The sequence below is a fragment of the Phyllopteryx taeniolatus genome, chromosome 15 (assembly GCF_024500385.1).
Source record: "Phyllopteryx taeniolatus isolate TA_2022b chromosome 15, UOR_Ptae_1.2, whole genome shotgun sequence".
NCBI classification, from domain to species: domain Eukaryota; kingdom Metazoa; phylum Chordata; class Actinopteri; order Syngnathiformes; family Syngnathidae; genus Phyllopteryx; species Phyllopteryx taeniolatus.
Window position 1 is genome coordinate 19,386,083 of NC_084516.1, and position 23,264 is coordinate 19,409,346.

Consider the following 23,264-nt stretch of genomic DNA (forward strand, 5'->3'; position numbering starts at 1 on the left):
ACACATCAAACAAGCTTCCGAGTCCAAATCTACAGTACGCCAACGTGGACCTTATTATGTGCGTGTTTTTCTGTTACAGATTCCTCCCGCATACCAAAAAACATGTTTGTTAGGATCATTAAAGTCTAATTTGACTGTACGCGTGAATGTGAGTGTGATTGGTTGTCTGTCTCTACGCGTTAGCCCGATAATCCAGGGTGAGATAGTCTCCAGCTTTTTCACGACACTGAAAAAGGATCTGTACTACAGAAAATAAAACAGGAGCTTGAGAGAAGGCCGTGAAATCTCTGGCCTTCCACTGACACCGAGCTTGCCCTATGAAGTGCAACAGGTAGGTGGAGAGACAAAGAGAGAGAGCGAGAGAGAGAGAGAGAGAGAGAGAGAGAGAGGGAGGAAGTGGTGAAGAAGTCATTGCAGTATTTGGCTTCTCACCACAGTCAGCCTGCAGCAGAGTTTGTCTCATATGACGTTCTCTGACTTTCTTCATTAAACCAAGCCTCTGTAGGTAAGACAACATTTATTATTGCTCATTCATGAGACTTTCTACTTATTATAAATAATGAGGAGTCATTTGGGACACTTTGCAAATAACTTCGACTTAAAATTGTCGTCAGATTTCCTCTTACTCGCGATAATCATTTTCTTTCAGCCATACGGCCATAATCATTTGACAGTAGTGTAGCAAGAGGAAGTGCTCGTCACCTACAGTACATCATAAGAACTGAAGCAGGTTATCAGAATTCCGATACCTGTCAAACCAAAACAATTAAAAGCACACCTTTTATCTCCACATTCACTGTGCATTGCAAGCATATCCTTTAACATAGCTTTCAAAAATGTTCTCATTACAATTTCATAGGCAAATAAAATGTCATATAATATGCATCACTGATGGTAGGCCCGAAAGTAGTTTACTTACCTGATTTCCGTGCAGAGGTATGGGTTCAATTCAAGTCTGCCTTTCGAATGAAGACCGATGGGATAGCTCCCCACATACCTTGAACAAGCGGTATAGAAATATATACTGTCGATTGATGGATCATAAAAAGCGTTTTATAGTGTTCATAATGGGACAGAACCATGAGCGGCAATGGGCCAAAGCAACAGCCCACTGCCCCAAAAATGTTATACTCATGCAAAACACTGCACAATGTTGGATATGCCTAAAACGTTATGCAAATAGAATAAGTTGCCGCCCTTCCAGAGCGGTTCATAGCTTAAGGTGAGGCATAGAAAATAAGCTTTAAAGTAACCCAAATGCTTAGTTATGCAAAGTGCAGTTCGTTACTTTTTATACAAACAGGTTGAATTTGACGTTGTTTACGTTACGTACATGTTTATAAACAGTGAGCAACTACTTGAAACAAATCTGATTCACACAATAAACAGGGGGAAGTCTGAGATTTGGTAAGTAGTTGTGTGTAATCAGCCACGATAAGAACTTTATTTTTGTAACATATCCCTGTATTCCTTTCATTAATCAGGTCCGCACTCAGGCCCTGACCATAAACACCATGTTTTTTTGTTGTTGTTTAAAACCATACCCTCTGGTTACTGTGTCGCTCAGTTTACCATATGTTTGCTACAGAGGAAACCTGAAACCAATTGTTACAGGGCCTTCAGACCATTCATTGACGTAAGCTGCTAATCTGTCTAAACAATATTCACCCTCGGCAATTATATTCTTACCTTTCCTTGTGTCTTCCCTAGCTGTCTTTTTTTTTTTTGGTAATTATGTTCTTTATATACTGTAGCTCCCTGTTTTTGTTCACTTCATATTAACACCTTGTTGTGTGTTATGCAGCTCGAGCTCAGTGTTGCGTGTGGTTGCTTGCTGCTCGAGGGATTTCTTGTCGTACTCTGGTTCCTGCGACTTTCTGTTCATGGCAAATATAGCTTTTGAGGTTTCCTATCATCTTGTTTATTTGTCAACGTCTGAGTTCATCTGCCGCCACGATTTCCTCTTCACCCATTGAACTTATTCGGGGTTATATTTAAAACTTGTTTATGAACACGTTTCATGAATGTTTTGAAATGATCTCAAAATAGAGCATTCTTATGATTCACTACAACATATCAATCATTTTTATGTAGTATGTTTCTTGAGGATTCACAATTGTTTGGCGGTGCAGGGGTTGCACTTCAAGCACATAAAACTCGCACTAGCCACAGCAATCGTGCTATTCATTGTGGATATAAAATCCTAACGTGTTACTTCTCATATGATTTTGTACTAAATCATAATGTATTATTACCTGTATGTGGCGTCCATTGACGAATACTGGATCTTAGTGCTAAGAGCATAAATCTACACCATTTAACATTATTGCTTGTTTCTAGGGCGGTTCATGAAAAGCTTAAAGTCAGTCTAAAATAGATATTAGAGACATTATTTTTTTTTATTATTATTGGTTTAAAATGTAATTGTTAAAATGATGTAATAACTATGACTGGAAACTGCCCCTGCGAGGGTACAAAATCAAATCGTATGAGGCCACTACTTAGTCTTTATAAGGGCATTTAATCAGAAATGTTTTTTGTTGTTGCCACTTTATGTCCTTGCCTCTGAGGTAATGCGTGCGTATGTTATCTAAACATTCTGTTTCCTCTGTTATAAAAGGGGGATTGGGTAAGCAACTCTTTTTTTTTTTTTTGCCAATCCTTCTTAACTGGGATCAAGGTTTTTTGTGACGGCTTCATGGGCTAAAGAGGGACACGAACACTGAAGGACCCTCACAACGCAGAAAGCTGCACCCTGGACTGAAAGCGCTGCACAATTTTGTAAGATCTAGAGGGTAAAGAACTGTTCTCCAGAACATAACGAGGACTGTATTGTACACTGTGTGACTCTTCTTCTCTCGACAGGAGCGCTTCATCGGGAAAATGCAGTTCCAGTAATATCCATTCGAGGCGTCACTGATGGTAAAGAGGAACCTGGTGTGCCTCATCCTAACTTCCCCCTTATCATTTACGTTGCAAGTTCTGTCTCATTGAAAGATGTCAGCCAGCAGCATAATCAGTTCAGGGAAAGGAAGCCGTGCCTCCAAAGTGACAAAAGGTCACAAAAAGGTAAGTGGATGATTGTGATATTTAGTCTAGATGTGAAGTACATTAAACTATCTTTATATCTCATTCAAGCCCAATTTAAAAACAAGCAAACACAGGGTGCAGTTATGTATCATTTCAAACACAAGAAATAATTTTCCAAACATTTGGGGATACAAACACATTCTTGTCTAAAATGTATGAAATGGAAATTAAGTTTTTTTGTATTATTTTTGCTAACATTTATTTTAATAATCGATTCATCTGTCGGGCGGCAAGGTTAGCACATCTGCCTCACAGTTCTGAGGACCGGGGTTCCAATCCCGGCCCCGCCTGTGTGGAGTCTGCATGTTCTCCCCGTGCCTGCGTGGCTCCAGTTTCCTCCCACATCTCAAAAATATCCATGGTAGATTGATTGAAGATTCTAAATTGCCCGTAGGTGTGAATGCGAGTGCAAATGGTTGTTTGTTTCTATGTGCCCTGCGACCAGTTCAGGGTGTACCCCGCCTCCTGCCCGATGACAGCTGGGATAGGCTCCAGCACGCCCGCGACCCAAGTGAGGAGAAGCGGTACAGAAAACAGATGGATGGATTAATCTGTTTTTTCAATTAATCAGTGAGTTGGGTAAAAAAACTTTTTTAACTTGACCCCTTCATTCAACAGGACATTAATTCAAATTGACAGCGCAGAAAACGCAAAAACACAAATTGATGATGATTCATTTAACGGTGTGGCCCGTAAACATGTTAGGAAATGTTGTCATTGTTTTCCGAAGTAAAAGCAGATGTTTGCCGTGTCTTATTTTGATGCATCAAAAATAAAATCAGTCTGCTCTCATGGAGGACAACAAACATTGGACAATATTGACTGTTAAGAGGCTAAAATTGAACAGTTTTAAGTTAAACAAGATCTCTAAATGATGAATTGATGATCAAAACAGTTAAATTAATTTGATAATAGATTAGTTGTTGATTATTTGATTAATTGTTGCACCTCTAATGATTTTGCATCAGGTATGCTGCTTTTAATTGTTGAGAAATTTTCGGGGACCTACAAAACAATTTTACAATTAAATCAACAAAAATGTATCTAATCTTTTGGTAAAGCAATCAATATGTAATATTGTTACAGTGTATCTTGTAGAGCAGTTTGTTGAAATGGTTGCCAATGCTCCTTTTTACCAATATCACTTGAATGAAAGAAATGTTAAGAATTTGAGCATAAATATATGATAAACCAAAATTAAGTTGTAAATGTTACTTCAATGTAATGTTTCAAATTCATTCTTGTAATAGGCACAAAAATACATTTTCTCATTCTGACAATGACCAACTTTAGTGCCCGACTATAGTGAGCTTATATACCACAATAACAGACACGTCATTAAAGGAATGCATCTTAGACTCAGATCAAAACTGAGCGCTATTTATCTTGTGCTGAAAAGTGATGATGATTCGAAGGGCCAATGGCTGACAAGCTCCCTAAAAGAATAGTATTTTCAATTTGTACTATTGAATTGTGGAGGCCCAAAGCGCTTTTTTTTTCACGTAGACTCGGTCGTACAGTGAGACAACACGGTCACCTTCTGCTGGCAATTGAAAGATTCATTTAAATGTAAACTACATGACTTACGACTCGTCTAGACTGGACGACTGGTTAGCACATCTGGTACTCCGGTTTCCTCCCACATTCCAAAAAAATGCATGTTAGGTTAAGTGAGGGCGGCACGGTGGTTGTCGACTGGTTAGAGCGTCTGCCTCGTAGTTCTGAGGACCGGGGTTCAATCCCCGGCCCCGCCTGTGTGGAGTTTGCATGTTCTCCCCCGTGCCTGCGTGGGTTTTCTCCGGGCACTCCGGTTTCCTCCCACTTCCCAAAAACATGCGTGGTAGGTTGATTGACAACTCTAAATTGCCCGTAGGTATGAATGTGAGCGCGAATGGTTGTTTGTTTGTTTGTTTTCGTGCGATTGGCTGGCAACCAGTTCAGGGTGTACCCCGCCTCCTGCCCGATGACAGCTGGGATGGGCTCCAGCACACCCGCCACCCAAGTGAGGAGAAGCGAAGCGGCTCAGAAAATGGATGGCTGGATGGAAGGTTAAGTGAGCACTCGAAATTTGCTCTAAATTGCTCTGCGTTGGCTGGCGACCAGTTCAGGGTATGTTACCCAAAGATAGCTGGGATAGGCTCCGGCACGCCCGCGACCCTCGTGGAGATAAGTGGTATAAGTGGAAAATGGATGGATAAATGACTTTAAATGACTGCATTTGAGCATTGTTCTGGTTCTTTCAGCCCACACCAGCTGCCCTAAAAGGAGCCATCCAGCTGGCTATAGGTTACGCTGTGGGAAACCTGAGCTCCAAACCTGACAGAGATGTTCTCATGCAGGATTTCTCTGTGGTAGAGAGTGTCTTCTTGCCGAGGTACTTTTGTTTCAACTCAAACTAATAAGCCAAGAAATAAATCCGGTGTTTTAAGAAAACACATTTGTCTTAAGTAAACACGAGGAAACCAACTGCTCTTTGGGAAACCAACTGCTCGAGATAACCTCAGCTAACAGCTCATTTACAATTCCATTTTGTTCTCCAGTGAGGGCAGCAACATGACTCCAGCACATCACTACCCGGACTTCCGCCTCAAAACATATGCACCGCTGGCATTCCGCTACTTTCGTGAACTCTTTGGCATCAAACCAGACGATTATCTGGTGAGATTTGGTACCCAACTGGATTCATTTCATTACCCTGATCCAGAGGTACAGTAAATACTGGATCGGAATTTTTGGGGTGCTCGGCCCCTAACCATGATGGTAAGCTAAACAGTACAGTGTACAGGATATTGTATAGTGATAAAACATGAAATGATGCATTATAAGTTTTAGGGGTCTTGTGATTTAGAACCCCTACAAAGGCTCGAGATAATGCCATGCCCTGATCATCATCATTTGATCATGACAGTGTGTTGAGATAAGGCTTCTGTATCATTGTGATTTTCAGTATTCCATCTGTAATGAGCCTCTGATTGAGCTGTCCAACCCTGGTGCCAGCAGTTCCTGGTTTTACCTTACCAGTGACGATGAGTTCATTATCAAGACTGTGCAACATAAAGAGGCAGAGTTTCTGCAGAAGCTGCTTCCTGGCTACTACATGGTGAATAAATATATGTTATCCATCCATCCATTTTCTGAGCCGCTTATCCTCACAAGGGTCGCGGGCGTGCTGGAGCCTATCCCGGGCAGGAGGCGGGGCACACCCTGAACTGGTTGCCAGCCAATCGCAGGGCACATACAAACAAACAAACAATTTGTTCACTCTTTGAACACAAGCATTGAGACACAGAGAATAATAGAGTGTGATTGTCGAAGGCAGGGGTTACCAACCATTTTGAAACTGGGAGCTGCTTCTTGGGTACTAATGCAAAGACTTAGGAGTTTTATACACATATAACAAATTTGCTTAGATGAATTCATGATATACATTGACGATGCTGACTAAGGTAATGATTTCTTACATTTATTAACAATGATTAGTTATTTTGGGGAGGAAACAGATACAAATCAATAAAGAATTGTTTACATTTTCAAATGATCACTTCTACCTAAATTCCTAGGAAATCACAATGTCCCATCACTGCTGAGCTCTTTTCAGAATAATCCCAGGGGCTACTCATTTGGTGCTCGCAGGCTACTTGGTGCCTGCAGAAACCATGTCAGTGACCCCTGGTCTAAGGTTTTTTGGTTTGCTGAGGAATAGCAATTCATATTGACCAAAACGTGTGTCCCTATAGTGTATTTGCGCTTCTATACACAAATATTGTATATTAAAGAGAGAAATAGAACATTTGGATAATATGGAAAGAAATGCGCCGGCACGGTGGACGACTGGTTAGCACATCTGCCTCACAGTTCTGGGGACCGAGGTCCAAATACCGGCCCCGCCTGTGTGGCTTTTGCATGTTCTCCCCGTGCGTAGGTGGGTTTTTTCCGGGCACTCCGGTTTCCTCCCACATCCCAAAAACGTGCGTGCTAGGTGGATTGAAGACTCTAAATTGCCCATGGGGGTGAATGTGAGTGCGAATGGTTGTTTGTTTCTATGTGCCCTGCGATTGGCTGGCGCCCGGTTCAGGGTGTACCCCGCCTCCCGCCTGAAGATAGCTGGGATAGGCTCCGGCAGCCTGCGACCCTAGTGAGGAGAAGCGGTGAAAGAAAATGGATGGATGGAAAGAAATGCCTCAGCTGGGCTGCACGTTGATGAGATATTTGACAGCGATGTTAGGGCCATAAATTTAACGTCACCTACGTCCGATTATCAGCATCTTTTTTTTTTTTGCCAAACCCAACATACAGAATTGTTTTGATTACATCTTTAATTGAAAATGTTTGCTTCCACTTCTGTAGAACTTGAATCAGAACCCGAGGACTTTGCTACCGAAGTTCTATGGCCTTTACTGCATTCGGTGTGGTGCCGTCACTATCCGTGTGGTGGTGATGAACAATGTGCTGCCACGTGCCATGAGGATGCACTACAAGTACGACCTGAAAGGCTCCTCGTACAAACGGCGTGCTTCACGCAAAGAGCACACAAAGTCTTCACCTACGTTCAAAGACTTGGATTTCCAAGAGATGCATGAAGGCTTGTGCTTTGATGCAGAGACCCACAGCGCCTTGATGAAGACTCTGCAGAGAGACTGCCGGGTGCGTTTTTTTTTTTACCTACAAACATAGCAGGCATGAATGGATGGATGGATAATAATAATAGTAATAATAATGTTATTACTATTGTTATGTAGTGCCATGAAGATGCACTACAAGTATGACTCGAAAGGCTATTCGTACAAACTATGTGCTTCTATTATTATTATGATTCTATTAATTTTCCATATCCATCCATTTTTTACCAATTATCCTCACTAGGGTCACGGGCTGCTGGAGCCTATCCCAGCTATCTTTGGGCGGGAGGCGGGGTACACTCTGAACCAGTCACCAGCCAATCGCAGGCCACTTATTTTATATATGTGACGATTTTTTTTTTTTTAATCATTCAAATTTGGCAGGGTTGTTAACAACCTCCTTCTCTGTGGTGTGTCAAATTTAGAAGACATTCATTTTCACTTCACAGGGACCTTAAGTCAACGGTGTTTTATGCACAAGATGAGTTCAATATTAGTGAGTGATGGGTCTTTTGGCAAGAGTGACAAACCTGCATGTGGCATTTGTTATTTTGCCACATTCAGGGCTGCTAATACCGCCACGCTTAAGTAAGCACAGGATGCAGCAGATTGATAAAGCCTCTCTTGGCAAAATTTCTGTCTTGACAATCTCTGATGACGGACGGGCACAAAGGTTGACTGTCTGACAGTCAAGCCACACCAAGGCGACCTAAGGGCTGCATGCAGAGCTGCGTGCAAGAGCTGTATGTTGGCCCAAGAGGATTAAGACGTGGTAGAACTAAGCATATTACTTATATGATCAAGCTGGACTCTGCAGCACAAACTGGCTCATCTGACCTCATTGTATTAGGTAATAGATCCTAGCTCAAGGAAGTCTTTGTTTTCAAGTACAGTGATTCTTTGTGACTACGATCTGCCCGGAGGGATTAAGGCTTGGTTGTACAAAAGTGTTGTTTGGTTCCATAATAAGTCCACTTAATTTAGAGCTGATCTTTCATTGGACAGTCGAGAGATTATTTCAAAGTCTGATATGCATTGTACTTTGATTCACATAATTCTAAAAGGACTGTAAAAACAAATTACAATTAGGGTGGTCTCAGCAATAGAACCAGCCCAAGAGCACACCTATTTCTCTACTTTCATCCATTTTCTTACCCTCATGATGGTCGCAGGTGAGTTGGAGTCGATCCCAACGGACTTTGGGCGAGAGGCGGGCTACACCCCGGACTGGTCACCAGCTAGTAACAGGGCACTTGTAAACAAATATCCATTCACATTCACAACAATTAACAATTTAGAGTATTTGATTAACATGTATGTTCTTGGAATGTGGGAGAAAGCAGTAGCACCCGAAGAAAACCCACGCAAGCAGGGGGCAAACATGTAAACTCTACACAGGAAGGCCGCAGGCCGCCCCAAACGTCAAAGCTGTGAGGCAGATGGGCTAACCACTCGTTCAGCACGCTTCCCTTAGCTTCGATTTCAACTTTAAAATTAATACAATTCAGTATTCAACTGCTAGTTGTTCTTCTTTTTAGGTTCTAGAGAGCTTCAAGATCATGGACTACAGCCTTCTTCTGGGTATCCATGTTTTAGACCACAAGGTGACGAGCAGAGAGAGCAGACGTGACAGCAGGAAAGGACAGAAGGTTCTCTACTCCACTGCCCTCGAATCTATCCAGGGGACTGTGAAGGACCCAGAACCAGTGGCAGATGATGACACGTGAGGAAACCTTTGTAAATCAGTTTTTACAAATTCATGAATATCTATAGCCAAAGGAGCATCTTCCATTCACTGAATCCTGGAGGAAATGAAGTGGACTCATTTTGCAAATGTCTTCATTTCAGATTTGGTGGAATTCCGGCCAAGCATAAAGATGAAAACCTCCTCATCTTTTTAGGAATCATCGACATCCTTCAGTCCTACAGGTTTACAGCGCCTCTCATGAACACACCGTCTATATTGTGTTTAGTATTCGTAATGTGGATGATGTAATACATCATTTTCATTGTCAGGTTCATTAAGAAGATGGAACATTCCTGGAAATCTCTTGTACATGATGGGGTATGTACCATCCCATATTTTCAATCGTGTGTGCCTGTGAGTGACAGAATGAGAGAGAGAGTGACAGAGAGAGAGTGACAGAGAGAGAGGCACAGAGAGAGCGCTAGAGACAGCGAGAGACAGCGAGAGACAGAGACTGAGAGAGAGAGAGAGAGAGAGAGAGAGAGAGAGAGAGAGAGACTGCTGTTCATTTTTCCTTGCTTTTCAGGACACGGTGTCAGTTCACAGGCCCAATTTCTATGCAGACAGATTTCTGAAATTCATGGGCTCAGTTGTATTCAAACGCATCCTCTGTGAGTTAGTCGGCTATCATGGTGTGTGTGTTATAAAGCCTTGATAAAGAATAAGCGTTTCCTTAACACACTTGCACTTTTTTGTTGAATAGCTTTGAGAGGAACATCTTCTAAGAGGAAGAAGAACTCTTTCTGTGCAGTTAAGTCAGCCTCTCAGGAAATACTTTCTCCTCATAAGGATGAGTGGGAGAAGAAGAAAGCACAAAGCATGGACAACCTAGAAGGTAACGATAAGTGTTGCTGTCTCTTACTGTCTGTTGTTCTTCATTGACATTCCTCTACCAATGACAACGTTACAAACAACAACAAAAATTCATCCATGAGTCATTGTAAAATATCTCACATTTTATTTTCTGATGTTTCCTTCTCCCATCAGTTTACAGTTCCCCCACACAACCAGATGTTCGACCTAAATCTGCTGTTACGTTCAAGTCTACTGATGAAGAGAACCTTGATAGCAGGTCGCACACATGCTCCTTGTTACCGTGTAAATTATAAAAGGACATTGCTGTTCTTTGCAGTAGAGTAAACAATGCACATAGAAAAATACTACAGTGAACAGGTTGTGGACCTCCTCAATACCTTCAAATCTAATTTTAGAATTGTATATAGTTTTAGAACGATCACAGTGGCGCTTGTTTTGACCTGCATTTATTTATGCCGCAGTGAGCACAGACGATTCTCCAGTTCAACAATTGCACTGGAAGATCCTCTGCCAGCTCTCATCAGAAGCCACTCAGACTCTGAACTGGATGTCTACTTGGTATGAAATATACATCAAATACAGTATCTGCATGCTTGACGTTTTTCACATATAAACACTCTGTACGTTCCGTAAGCGTTCCAGTTCTTTCTATTCCTGATTTGGGTTAAAAAAAAACATCCAAATACACGTGCCAACCTTTTGCAGAGGGAAGTTGTATCAGTGAGATTTGGTGCTAGTTAAAAAAATGTGCCTGTTAGTGTACTTGTTCTTTACTCTTGAAACATTAGGCTGATATTCGGGTGAGAGACATTATACAGTATATAACAACAGGGTAACTCCAATACAAATATTGTAGGGCTACAAATGTATCACTTTTTACATGTAAACAAACAAACAAACAAACACAAATCCAAGAAAGGAGGAAATACACATTATTTCTGTCCTATCCTTCGTGGGGGCGTCACACTTCAAGTCTCTCCGTGTGTGTATGTGTGAATTTATGTGTGTTACTTTTTTTATTTAATGACATTAAAATTAACATCAAGTTAATGTGCATTCAACAGGGATGATAAACACAAGATTGTCGTTAACAAAACTGGAAAATGTGATGCATACAAGACGTCTAGCTTGAGCTTCGTTGCAGTCTTAGTCCCTGGTCAGGCTTTCTAATGAAAGGAAATAATGTATGGAATACTATAAAAACAATTAATTAGTACACTTAATAAGTAGCATGAATAAATACAATGAAGGAATTTAGACAGGAGTGTTTGTGTATGTGTGTCTCTTCATTTTAAGCTATAGACAGAAAAGCAATGGAGAGGAATGCACAACATTTCAGCAACCCAGTATAAAAACGACATTTGTTGTAATAAGTTACTGTTGTGGGCTTACTTGATTTTGTGTTGCTGTAAAGTTAACCCAAAGTAGCTAACATGCAATCAACTCAAGCTGACATAACGACTAGTCTGCCGGACTGCTATTATAATTCACCAACAAGTCTTACCTTGTAAACAATACAATATTTCTCGTGGTGTGTCGATGCCGGTAACTTTTGGATCATGGCATATACGGTAGCTATCAACAAAACTTGACCGCAATTTTCAGTGGTGCAAGTGCAACACACGACTAAAGGATCCTGTGGTGTAACCATATTCATGTACTGGCATGTTTTTATTTCAGAGGTCTGACTTAACCGGATACTATATCACAATCTTAATACTTAACTAGCACTTGCCTTTCTTCACGCATAAAATCTTTCTTGGGAAGCTCCTTCATTTACTGGGAGTTTTTCCACCTTCTTAAATCTTGGCAGTTTGACTCTGGTGAGCCTGGAACCTCTGCTCCCCCTCAGTATTTGAGCATGAGTTTTTCTACGCTACTTCTCTTCCATAACCACCAAAACCTCATTCAGGCTTATATGAAGCTGTTTGTCAGGCCTCTTTAAGTAGTTATTCCCAGGCAATGTGGAAAGCCTGGAGAAGTGGGAGTACTCTTCTCTCAAAATGCTATTGACAGAAAGTGGTCACCTTCAAAGGAAATTAACTCTGGTTAAAACCACTTACAGTAGTCTGAGGGAAGCCTTTTTATTCTAGGAGTATAATAATCATTTTTAAAAAAAAATAATCCAACAAAATGTATGTAATAAATAGAAGTAGTCTACTGTATGTAGTGACAACTGACTTTAACCAAACGTCACAGCTTGAGTAACAATATATGGTGTTTCTCATTAAGCGTTAGCATTAGGCTAGCAGACGAAAAGCTATGATATGCGTGTATTAGGCTGTCTTAAATACACAGTCTACGGTAATCCTGCAAGTTTTATATTTAGTTTGATAGTCAACTAAAACTGGAAGTGGCGTTAAATAGCTTGAAGCCTTTTTTGAAGAATGATATTATATAATATTCATTATTTGCCCAAGTGCTGCTTATTGCGTAGTGAGTTGTGTTGAGTTCACCGCCACTATACAACACTTCTACTGTATCTCAAGTTTGCACTCTCAACACATAGCAAAAAATCGACGGAACGATGGCTCATATCTCGAAAAGTTTGAAATTCGGGTCACTTGTATCTCAAGGCACCACTATATATTGAAGGACAAGTTCTGTATATGCATTGTAAAGGTTTCAGGCCTCAGTTTCCTTCTCTTGTTATTCACATCTGAACTCAACATGAGCATGAATATGAGCAAAGTCGGTCAGACTCACTGAATGAGATCAGAAGGGTCCAGACAAAAAAAAAAAAAGACAAAAAAACTGCATCAAATTGGTCACACGCTTTCATTTACGCTTTCCCCGCTGGGCATTACACATGCACACTTAAAACACACGGCACAACGACAAACATGGACACAGATGATTGAAACCGTTAGATGGAGTAGAGGAGAAAATTTTGGTTCAGGTGAGGTACCAAAGCTCTAGGGTGAAGTTTTACTTGTGTGTCCTGTTTTTTTCTTTTTGTTTTGTTTATTTGAAATGTTCACCTGTGTCTATAGTGCCTGTGAGTATTTTCATTCATCCAGGTCATTTCATTCTCAGGGCATTGAATCGATCGCAACTGGACTGTTGTGGTTGGTCCAACTGGTCTAACCAGAACTGTGCAGTTGCTATCGATTCAACGCCCCGAGAATTCACCTGGGTCTAGTTTGGCTTGGTTTTCTATTTGACTTCTTTCCTTTTTCACAATCTTACGAACAAATATCAGCATTCTCCTGAACCATCAGCCAACATGTGTAATTTTATTTAATATGTAAAAATGAATCAAGGATGGGTTTTGGTCAACATTAATGAATGTGTATTTTTTCTTGTTTGTTTTTTTCAATAAAACTGTTGGTGGTCTTGTTTTGTAGTGAGGAGACAAAGATGGTGGACGCTCCCCAGGAAGCCATGCCTTTAGAAGACGATGACCTCTCGCAATGTCAATACATTTTTAAGACCTCACAATAGCATATGTGAGATGTGAACGACAGGCATTTACATGCTCAGGACCTTTCATTTCGTGTCAACCCAATCAGAAGTGGCATTCTGTATGACCTTCACACCAAATCACACATACAGTACAGCTCAGTTTTGCTACAATACATCACTGATGGTGTTAATTTAACAATTGCTTTTATTTTATGTGTAAATGTTCAAATTCTCTCAGTGGCTGGATCCCTGGGCAAATATGTTCTCAATCATTCACACATCTAATTTATTTCCCCACTATATTAATGTTTTTGCTTACTATTACATTGCATCCAAACTTAACAGTTTGTGGAAATATTGTCCCTTGCTATCATTTCACCTTTTTGTGTGCCTTAAAGAGTTTCAAAATCAGATGTCCTTCAGTGATTTGAGGGCGTATGACTGTGTAATATGGTTTTCTTTCTGTGAAATGGAATATCACTTACTGCAAAATATGTGCAATTTTAGATTTGGACTTAGAGGCTCTGTAGATACAGATATGGAAGAACATGTATGCAGAACTGTTACACCTTTATGGAGAACGTTAGTATAGACATAAAATAATACAATTTGTGAAATATGATTGTGATTGTAATGTTTTATTGTTTTATCGAACATAGAGTCTTGCTTAATTATTTCTCTTCAAACACCCAAATGCACAACTGTGATTTTCTATTTATTTAATAATACGGCTTTTACTGTACAGTAGTAGTTCTTCACAGTGCTGCCAGGCTGAAAAAGGTTACATATTAGATTGAAGTCTAAAACGGCCGAAAATACATCCCAATATATTGTTCTTCACCGATGCAAACTACTGTACACCCACGCAATGGACATTTGCCATGTTCATTCAAACACAAGAGGGCGCACTAATAGCATGGTCATATAAGGCATGGAGCTGTATACATACAGTGGAGTTTTATTGTAGTCCTCTGTTGTAATCATGGACCAGCATCCACCACTATTAAAGTACTATTAAAATGACAATTTTATCTGAAAAAGAAAAGAACAAACCGCAGCATAAAAATTGTATCTCAGCTGAAAAAAAACACTTAATTGACTAAACTGAAATCTTTTTTTCTTGTTTTTTTTTTAACTTCTATTAATGTGCGTTAGTTCTCCATTTTGGTTGTTTTATGGAGTGTGAGCCCAACATCACATATCTAAAAGAGTAAGGGTAATGGATGCAAACATCTGCCACAAAGCCCATTAAATTAATTTTTCAATATTTTGCTATCAATGTTGAGAAGGACCAGCCTAGTATATGTTCATTTCCTTTGCAAACAATTGCCGGCAAAGACATAAATAGAACATAGTTTCCTGGTAGCTCATATGTATTTTGGTTGAAATCAAAAGGAAGTTCCACATCAACAACAAAGGGCAAAGTTGTACAGAAAACAATTCGATTGTTTCTGTGGACCACGAGCCGAGCGTTCGATAGACTTTTCCAAGATATTAATTAGATAGGTGATTTAAATCCAAACTCAAACGCTTTAACCTTTCGGATCAGTTTTAAAAAAAAAATAATTGAATCAAAATTAACTGAGTCAGTTTAGGACTTATTTTTTTCTCCCAGCGTATTTGACGAGGACGAATGAGTCAACTGGGCACAACTGAAACTTCTCTGCTAAAAAAAAAAACAAAAAAAAAAAACACCTGCCTGCCGCTGCTAAGCCACGCCCACATACCTGTGAGAAACAGGAAATAGCGCATATTTGGACCACGAATTTAAGCAACACAACAAACGTGTCCTTTACACTCACATCTTACGCTATATTGGTTTCAAGCCATCTGTACTTTTGGAATAACCTCAGCTGGGGACACCGAGAAAAGGAAAGTGGACTTTTACCAGGTATGATGTACGCTTTTGATCCCCGATCGCGCTGCATATCGACATGTTTGGACTTTGTACCGCTCCCAAACATATTAGCTTCGATGAGTTCTGCTTTAAAAAGTTGACTCTCGTCTTTCTTCCTTTCGTTATAAGAGCTTTTTTTTTTTTTTTGTAAGATCTAATCTCTTTGTGGATAGGTTCTTGTAACGCAAATGTCACACGAGTCTGCGGGTGTGGGGGCCGCAGTGTGTCTATTTGTATCTTTCTATCTTGTACGTGGGGCATCGATTAAATGTGAAACTACTTTCTTCATGACGTTTGTATATGTGTATGTATACATTATATATATGGAGGTGCTGATTCTCATCCCAGCCGCTTCACACTCAGCTGTATTTTTTTTTTCTCTTTTTTTTTTTTTTTTTCCAAAAGTGCCTGCAATAAATTAACCAGGTTAGCTTTTCAGAAGGCTAGCTTGTTGACGTCTGGCTCCCTGGCAGTAAATTCTTTCACGTTTGAGAAATGAAATAAAGTTGAAAATACATTTATTTGCCCGCTGCCAAAACAAAACTGGAAAACATAATAATAATAATAATAGTAAAAAATAAAATAGCCATAATTTGCTCATTTTTGACTAGTTTCTGTCAATAATCCACCCCCACCACCCCTCCCGTTTGACAGTGGGCAAATAAATGTGTTTGAAACAAATGTAGCTTTTTTTTTTTTTTAACCGTTTATATCGTACTGTATATAACTTCATTTCGATAATACAAATAAATGCTCATCTTTTCATTTTAGCCTACCTTTTTTCAATTTGTGTTTGTCATGTCCATCGTTGCCACCAGAGAACGCCTGCAATCTGGAGAGATACAAAAAATTCACTATATAATTTTAATTTAGTTTTTACAAGTACTTTTATTAGTGAACTTTGTGTGTACTTGTGTGTAGTGTGTACTTTTGTACTTTACTTAAGGAAGTGGCTTCAGTACCTTTTACTTTTGCCAGAGTTGTTTTTTGCAGTATCAGTACTTTTACTGATACCAGTTATTTTTGACATCTCTTCTGTATATATTATACAACGGTAATCCAGTTACTTAGTCAGTCTAGCCCTGTATGACAGTTGCACTTTTATTGGGTCGATTGAGAGGCAGCACTTTGTGCTGTTATCTTTGTTGTCTGATTGCTGGTTGGGACTGGAGTCAGTCGGGAGGAACACACCAGCTGGTGTCCATTGTTAATGCCTTGATGTCCTCTCAGTCATCATCTGCTATATTTCGCCTTTGATTTTTTTCATAAAAATAACTTTCATCCATCACTGCATCCATTCCTTGCATTTTTTTTTTTACTATATTTGTATTTTGTCCCATCATTTTTTTATCTGTTTTACCTTTGATACATGTTTAACTTGTGGTTGACAGATGCAATTAATGACTATGGGTGTCTCTATCTCTGAACACAACACACACAGGGATTTGTGAGTGGCATGTGTCCCTCCATCTGGCTTGCACATGTATTGCATATGGACATTGCATAACCGCCTTGGTCGGGGGAGTAACAGCATGATGGGACAGGAAAAGGGATAGAAAAACTAAATGATTATATAAAAGCATTAAGATGACCAAAAACTCTAGCTACATTGTTTCTGTGAAAGAATGGCTAGGCACTCCAAAAAATAAATGAGGGGGTGAAAAACAAGTTCCATTTAAAAAGTGACACTTATTTCCATGCTCTTTGGCATTGTACACCTGTACAGCGCTTCTGGTCACTAGTTAAACAGAAACTATACTCAGTTTTGAAATGCAGAACTCCGATTTCTCCTAATCTTTGTCTGCTGGGTGATTTAAAAGGTATAGATCTTCCAAATAAACATGCTCAACCAATACTTGCATTTCTAGCTATCGCTAAAAAAAAAACAATACTGTTAAACTGGAAAGATAAACAAGCTACCAACCTTCACCAATGGCAAAATATTGTCATAGAATATACAACACTAGAAAATGTCTCTGCCAAATGTAATAAGCATATGGATGACTTTAATAAAGGTTTGTCACCTTTCATTAGAAGAGTGAACCTTGAAGCTTGATTCTGTTTGCCTGGGAAAGAATGTCATCCAGAAATGTAATGTAATCCATCCATCCGTATGTATGATGGGCATTCCTTAACTTTCTCAGTCTTTTTTGCCACCTGTCCCAGCTTTCCTGGAACGTGTTGTAGCCATAAAATTCTACGTTTATGATTTATTTGCTAAAAACAATAAAGTTTTTCAGTTTGAACATTAAATATATTGTCTTTGTAGTGTATTCAATAAATGTAGGTTGATAGTTCAACTAACTTATAACTTGAGAAAACACTGCAGTAAATTGCATACACGCGCGCGCGCACACACACAGCAAGATCATAATTTGCACATTTACATTTTATTTTGTAATGTATTTTTTTTTAACCTGATGTTCATTCTGTGGTTAAAAAAAATCGAGTTCTTCACTATTTACTCAGTACTGGAGTAATTATTTCACTGTGTACTTTTACACTTTATTTTTGGGAGGATGACTTATTATTAAGTAACAGTACTCTTATTTGAGTACAATATTTGGCTACTCTACCCACCTCTGGAGCGGACATCCTCTATTGCTACTTTTATGTTTAAGCAACATTTTTGCTCATCAGATCAGCCCATGTCGTATTTGTTGCACTGGTCGTTTGTATTTTCGCGTTGAGGTGCTGGGGGTCGTGGCCCTGGTTGTGGTCTCAGCATTACCGCGAATCACACGTAACATCGGCGACAAGAGTTGATCCGCTAGTACATCTTGTATTGATTAGGAAAGGCACCTACAATTATCTAATTAGTTTACGGATGTTAATGTTAAATGTATTAAGCGACGGAGCAATGTTAGGGATTATGTCACTACACAGAATGAGCTAACTTCAAATTCAGAAATGCTCAATAAAAACAGAAAAATATTATACTTAATATTTTCCTGGAGGATGCATTTGGGATTAGCCTTTGAAGTTGGTCATAGTGAAAAATGAAGTGAAACAGACAGACCCCTTCAATGTTTTTCATTTTTTTGTCACCTTTTTCATGCCTTTGGTGTTTGCATGTCAGCATACTGTATTTGATTAAGGATATATTATAGTTTCGTGCAGCTGAGAAACTGTCCTGTGATAGTGTTTACTGCTGCCCCCCAGCCCATAGGCATCTACAAATAACAACAAACCACTGTTCTGTCCAGAGGCAACACACCATCCTGCTGTTAGATTGCTTCAGTTGCTCCAGTCCTTGGGCTTACTTGCAGCTGTTTCACTACCAACACCATGCTAAACATTGACATAACACATTCAGTTTGCTAGTAACTTGAGTGTTGGAACTTCATCCTTCTCCTGGCCATTCCCAGACCTTGCTGAGGTTATTCATGTTTTATGTAATGTAAAAAAAACATATTTTATTAATTTTACAAATCACAGCCACACATCCATGTTTGTTTAACAATTACCAAAAGATATGGAGCGTAATGAGGTTTGACGAAAACGAGTAAGAGTAGGTTATGGATTATTATTGATTTTTATCAGTTGTGAACGTGTTCCTCCACATGGCATTTGTAAATTACCCCCACCCCGATCCATCCTGGCAAATATTGCTCTATATCTCTTTTTTACTGCCTCCTTTTGTGCTCGTTACCCCAACGTTTTTAAAAATAGCTGATGGTCATTTCCCTGCTTCCCGCACTGTCCCACTGTGTTCATACTATGGGTATGCGCAAGGATTTCTGAAAGCTGCGGTAGCTCCCGTGGCACTGCCATTGTGACATCCAAGCTCCTGGAACATAAATCCTGGCCAGTGTTTGCAATGGCGAACAGCTCATCAAGAGGACACCGAGATTATTCATTTTCTGTATGTCATGTCTCCCAGGACATGGTGGCCTGCAGTCAGCTGCTGACCCAGGAACAAGTTACAGATTTGTTGTCTTTCATTGTTTTGTAAAAGTGAATGCAATTCGCATTGTTTGTTCCTCAAAGATGACATGTCCCGTTCTGCGAATGTATTACAAATTATACAGTACAATTCATGAGGGTTGGCAGAAATAATCGCTTCTTAAATGCACTGTGATACAGATGTAATCTATTCTGAATCGATTGTTACATTTCATGGACCAATGTGTCTGTTTACATGACTTGTTCAATTACTATGTATACTTGTGTACTGTATACTTGAGTATCTTCAAACAAACGTATTCTCTAACATTTTAGACAAAAGTTAAAACATCAATGACCTCTAGGGGGCATTCAAGGATTAGCCACTGACATGAATTGAGGTCAAATCAAAATTACATCAACAAAACAGAAATAATCGATCCTTACTGCTACTTACTGTAGTTAAATGCCTTTATTGCAATTAAATTACTTTAATAAATACTGTTAATGACATGCTTACTCTAACTTTCTCACTGTCCGGGCTATATGGACAGGAGTTGTCCAGAGTTTGCGTCCGTTTGGATTTTCCTTTTACTTTTATTATTATTTTCCACACTGCATGGTTTGAACGCGGCATGCTCCTCCTTGTGTACATTTTTCAGGTGCCCGATCAAATTTGCTGTGTTGACGCATTTAGATGACGTTCCACACGACGTACTTCAGTTGTGCACAAACTGCAAATAACTTACGTGTTGTTTGTGTGAGACACCGCAAAATAGTCCCACACCGGCGACGTCTTTCTTCACCGACAAAATTGAAAAAACTTTATTGGCCGTCAGATAGTTACAGTACTACGCTACAAGACACGGAACAAGGCTAAAAATAAGCGCGACGCGGAGTAAAGGTCTTTTGCGGAGCCGATCGATGATGTCATTGATCGGATCGGCGAATTATGACATGAAAGCCGATCGGCCAATCAGCATAAAATGCTAATTATGGGCCGATACCGATCAGGTTGATCAGATCGGTGTAAAGTCCAGACACATTATGGCTGTTGGGTAAACCGTGAGCGCAGGTGAGGGTTGATGGGCCGCGTGTGTCCTTGCACTGTCAGCATGTGTTGTCCGCCCGTCACTGAGCCGTCGGAGCAGTTAACTGAATCAAAATGTGCAATATGATGTCTCACCTTTACGGGGCGCTAGATTTAGAGTGCGGAAGATGAAATGCGCTTAAGTCCATGAGAGAGTGAGCGCGCTGCCAGGTTCGACAGATAATGCCCACATTTCAGGATTGCTCCACCCAGTGTGTGTAACTGGAGTGAGGGTGTGTAAATGACAGATTTGAATTGACGGGAGAATGCAGTAGTCAGAGCGCCTTTTCTGACTTATGCACACAGGAGAATCATAGAGTACAGTAATGCAAGTCAGCCATAAGGTTGTGCCATATAATGCGGGCCAAGATTTATTTTTTTCGCCATGATCCAAAATTATTATGTAATATTAACTGTCTTGCAACTGACAACTACATGCATGTCTTTCTGTGCGTGCGCAAAACAATCAGTCAAGCCACAACATGTCAGAGGACAGAGCAGCAGCAAGTTTGCTTCAGCTGATGACGATTTTGATTAATCTAATTTTATGTATCTCAATTATAGCCACTGCTTGATCTCCAGACTTCCAGGAATCCGTAAAATAATTTGCAATACATAATACAATTGAATACAAATTAAAGGGGTGGCAGCACAGTGAATGAGTGGTTAGTACATCTACCTCACCTGAATCTCACCTCCAGTCTTCATGTGTAGAATCTTCTCTCTGTGCTTGCGTGGGTTTTTTTCCGGGTAACTACGGCTTGTCACATTCTGACGAGGTCCCTCACGTTTCTCACGTTCTGATCAAAGTCTGACATATTTTTGTGTCACATGTTCTGTCAAGGCTTTTGACGGATGAAATGTAGGTGCTGGCCAACTTTGGAGCACGTTTGTGGGCACAGCAGACTGGAACGAAGCTCCCCTGCAGGGCCTGGCTTTATACACCTTCCCATACCGCCGGTGCCGTATCAGATCGTAATATAACCCAACGCGCCGTAAACATTCACATGCCAGACGCGCATGATATGAAACGGCCGAAACCGCATGTTGTATCGACGAAAGCTTTTAGCTTTGCCCCAGTTGGCATGCAACTCTGTACGCTATATAGTTAAAGAAATATTTGTTATTAATAAGCAATGCTCAATAGGGCTATGCTGACTATCCAGTTGAATTGACTGGGAGGTGACTATATTACAAACTTAAGTCACTGTTTGATAATGACATCGTGCGCCATAAGTCAACCAAAATGTGGCAGTAAGGCACACATTCAATGAACTACTGATAACATAGACACATATTAACATCGTCAACAACGTCTTTATTGCTGTAAGAATTCAAATTTGCATGTCACAATGAATTATGGGAACTGTGTGGCTTTACTGTCATCATGCTAGCCAACTACACCACCGCACCCCCCACGCCGCCGCGGACTACTTTGTGATTGTGATTGATACTAGTTTCTTTCTGAGCCTATGAATACACTGCTGTCATATTATTAGGACCTCACGGTGCCATGTGCTAAGAGAAGGGTGGATTAAGGACGACTGAATCCGATGCAAACTGGCACACGACAATGCTTATTTGAGTAATTCATTGTCTAAATGTATCCCTCACACATTCAAAATATAGTAGCAATTTTTTCCTGGTACTTGAAGCCCTTGTTTTTGTGTTTGCTCTGTAAATGGGGCAGGAAGATAATAAGAGAGTAGTTTGCCGATCACGATCGAGACAGAAAGTGCTAGACGGAGTTTGTTGACATTAGCATTTAGCAGCTAGCTTTGTAGCATTAGCAATCATGCAAATAGTTTCACAATGGGCCGGCCGTCACTGTCTGAGCTACTTGTTCTGGACGGTCGGGTTTGGTCAGTGCGGCATTCTCATGAATCAATTTTGTATATCTTTTTTTTTTTTTTAAATCTACATTATTTATAGATCACCACACAGAATTAATTTAATATAATGTCACATTTCTTCTTCGTCTCTTCTACTTCTTGATTTCCGGCACACTGGGCACTTTTACTGCATTGCTGCCACCTAGGGGTTAAATCCTGAACACCTATAACAGAGCCAAACTAATAAACACACAATTCTGAACACAGCCACATCCCTTGTTATAAGAGGTTCTACACACTTGTGCAACCACATCTATTTTTTTTAATTTTACTTCCCCTATAAAAATTTTTTTTTTTTAAACTGAGTTGTACAGGTTATTTGTCACATTAATGGGGGAACGTCTTTTGAAGGGACTTTTCATATCACAAAAACGTGGCATTTGAGGTTTTTATGTCACTTGTATATCACTTAATGTGGCATGGTGGGCAGTACTTCTGTCTCACATTTCTGAGTTGGAATCCACGGTCTGGCATTCTTTTTTCAAAGTTTGCATTTTCTCCCCATGCTTGCATGTTTGGTTGATTGAAGACTAAATTGCCTTTAGGTGTAAATGTGAGTGTGAATGATTATTTGCCTATATCTGCCCTGTGATTGCATGGCGACCAGTTCAGGGTGCACCCCGCCTCTTGCCCAAAGGTCAGCTGGGATAGGCTCCAGCTCACCCGCAAAACTAGTGATGATAAACTGTATAGAAATTGGATGGATAGTTGGATCCCATAAAAATCAGGATAATGCTCTCAAAATCCTGATGATGCTCTCAAAATGTGTTTTGCATGCTGATATCATTCTCTATTCAGTGAAATTTGCAATTACAATTACACA

At 40.0% G+C, this 23,264-nt stretch overlaps 2 protein-coding genes across 12 annotated transcripts in view; both read left to right on the forward strand.

Moving 5' to 3' along the window:
• The first annotated feature begins 218 nt into the window (after positions 1 to 218).
• Positions 219 to 14,299, forward strand: pip5k1ba (phosphatidylinositol-4-phosphate 5-kinase, type I, beta a). 10 transcript variants are annotated; one of them, XM_061747997.1, is made up of 16 exons: positions 231 to 505; positions 2,681 to 2,795; positions 2,866 to 2,922; positions 2,998 to 3,069; positions 5,334 to 5,464; positions 5,631 to 5,748; positions 6,038 to 6,190; positions 7,438 to 7,734; positions 9,248 to 9,432; positions 9,558 to 9,638; positions 9,726 to 9,774; positions 9,983 to 10,067; positions 10,160 to 10,291; positions 10,444 to 10,528; positions 10,734 to 10,830; positions 13,620 to 14,299. In XM_061747997.1, exons 3-16 carry the CDS (start codon positions 2,920 to 2,922, stop codon positions 13,620 to 13,622), a joined length of 1,491 nt encoding a protein of 496 aa, XP_061603981.1. In that variant the 5' UTR covers positions 231 to 505; positions 2,681 to 2,795; positions 2,866 to 2,919; the 3' UTR covers positions 13,623 to 14,299. The 10 variants fall into 10 exon arrangements, with proteins under 10 accessions (XP_061603985.1, XP_061603975.1, XP_061603977.1 ...); XM_061748001.1 differs by lacking the exon at positions 10,734 to 10,830 and having other exon boundaries at positions 219 to 505; XM_061747991.1 differs by lacking the exon at positions 13,620 to 14,299 and having other exon boundaries at positions 221 to 505; positions 10,734 to 10,836.
• A 1,089-nt stretch (positions 14,300 to 15,388) lies between these two features.
• Positions 15,389 to 23,264, forward strand: part of tjp2a (tight junction protein 2a (zona occludens 2)) — a 50,497-nt gene continuing 42,621 nt past the window's right edge. For both annotated transcript variants that reach the window (XM_061747983.1, XM_061747987.1), the window contains exon 1: positions 15,389 to 15,568. The gene's annotated coding sequence lies outside the window, so the exon portion shown is untranslated. The remainder of the gene's footprint in view (positions 15,569 to 23,264) is intronic.

Excerpts from the sequence above, each read along its gene's own strand:
- pip5k1ba (XM_061747991.1), top strand. Across the intron at positions 3,070-5,333 it reads TGACAAAAGGTCACAAAAAG|CCCACACCAGCTGCCCTAAA; the intron begins GTAAGTGGATGA and ends TGGTTCTTTCAG. Across the intron at positions 7,735-9,247 it reads CTCTGCAGAGAGACTGCCGG|GTTCTAGAGAGCTTCAAGAT; the intron begins GTGCGTTTTTTT and ends TCTTCTTTTTAG.